The sequence below is a fragment of the Clupea harengus genome, chromosome 19, assembly GCF_900700415.2.
Source record: "Clupea harengus chromosome 19, Ch_v2.0.2, whole genome shotgun sequence".
In the NCBI taxonomy this organism is placed as follows: Eukaryota; Metazoa; Chordata; class Actinopteri; order Clupeiformes; family Clupeidae; genus Clupea; species Clupea harengus.
The window spans coordinates 3,998,495-4,000,250 of record NC_045170.1 but is presented as its reverse complement, the minus strand read 5'-3'; the positions used below and the strand labels follow the sequence as shown (position 1 = coordinate 4,000,250).

The 1,756-nt window shown below is 49.0% G+C and overlaps 1 protein-coding gene across 1 annotated transcript in view; it reads right to left on the bottom strand.

The window, feature by feature from the left end:
* The window catches only part of csmd2 (CUB and Sushi multiple domains 2), a 396,217-nt gene that overhangs the window by 311,338 nt on the left and 83,123 nt on the right, over positions 1-1,756 (bottom strand). Inside the window, exon 5 of the mRNA XM_031586639.2 lies at positions 429-965. Coding sequence (XP_031442499.1) covers positions 429-965 — 537 coding nt within the window. The remainder of the gene's footprint in view (positions 1-428; positions 966-1,756) is intronic.

The following is a 1,756-nucleotide window of genomic DNA, read 5'->3' as shown; positions in this document are numbered from 1 at the left end:
ATGCATGTGTGTGTGTATATGCCTATAAGGGAATGTGTGGATTCTGTTTAATGCGTGGGTTACAGTTTGCCATGACTAACCCCTGCCTACATGAGTGACTCCTCCTCTGACCCAAAGGATAACTCTAACAGCACCTCTATAACAACCACATCCATGGTATTTATTAACATGAAGACACGTGAAGCAAGCAAGTCTCCACCTCTATAACAACCACATCCATGGTATTTATTAACATGAAGACACGTGAAGCAAGCAAGTCTCCACCTCTATAACAACCACATCCATGGTATTTATTAACATGAAGACACGTGAAGCAAGCAAGTCTCCACCTCTATAACAACCACATCCATGGTATTTATTAACATGAAGACACGTGAAGCAAGCAAGTCTCCACCTCTATAACAACCACATCCATGGTATTTATTAACATGAAGACACGTGAAGCAAGCAAGCCTCCATGGGTGAGAGTGGCGTGACCTTCATGGGTGAGAGTGGCGTTATCTTCATGGGTGAGAGTGGCGTTATCTTCATGGGTGAGAGTGGCGTGACCTTCATGGGTGAGAGTGGCGTTACCTCCATGGGTGAGAGTGGTGAGAGTGGCAGTACCCACATGGGTGAGAGTGGCGTGACCTTCATGGGTGAGAGTGGCGTTACCTCCATGGGTGAGAGTGGTGAGAGTGGCAGTACCCCCATGGGTGAGAGGGGCGTGACCCACATGGGTAAGAGTGGCGTTACCTCCATGGGTGAGAGTGGCAGTACCCCCATGGGTGAGAGGGGCGTGACCCACATGGGTAAGAGTGGCGTTACCTCCATGGGTGAGAGTGGCGTGACCTCCATGGGTGAGAGTGGCAGTACCTCCATGGGTGAGAGTGGCGTGACCTCCATGGGTGAGAGTGGCGTGACCTCCATGGGTGAGAGTGGCATTACCCACATGGGTGAGAGTGGCGTTACCCACATGGGTGGTCCTTTGGGGCGAACAACACTCCACCACTGACCCAAAGTAGAACTCTGACAGCACCTCAAAAACCACCCAATCCATTTACTTACAGTACCAGTCAAAAGTTTGGACACACCTTCTCATTTTTTGAGAAGTTTTTTTTCTTTACTTTTATTATTTTCTACATTGATGTAGATTAATACTGAAAACATTTAAAACTACGAAAGAACACATATGGAATGATGTACTGAACTACCATGTAGAAAATAATAAAAGTAAAGAAAGAACTTGAGAAGGTGTGTCCAAACTTTTGACTGGTACTGTATGTATTAACATAAAGACACGTGAAAGACACACACACACACACACACACACACACACACACACACACACACACACACACACACACACACACACAGACTGGTACTGTAAGTATTAACATAAAGACATGTGAAAGACACACACACACACACACACACACACACACACACACACACACACACACACACACACACACACACACACACACACACAGACTGGTACTGTATGTATTAACATAAAGACATGTGAAACAGGCCAGGCACTGAATCAAGGCAAAGGAAATGCCAGGCTGAGCGGCAGGAAGACCAGCGGCCCCCAAGGCGGAAGCCTGGCCCTCTGCAGCAGGAGGCTGCCTCCTCACCTGGCCCTCTGCAGCTGGAGGCTGCCTCTTCCGACCGCTGCCTCTTCACCTGGCCCTCTGCAGCAGGAGGCTGCCTCTTCCGACCGCTGCCTCTTCACCTGGCCCTCTGCAGCAGGAGGCTGCCTCTTCCGACCGCT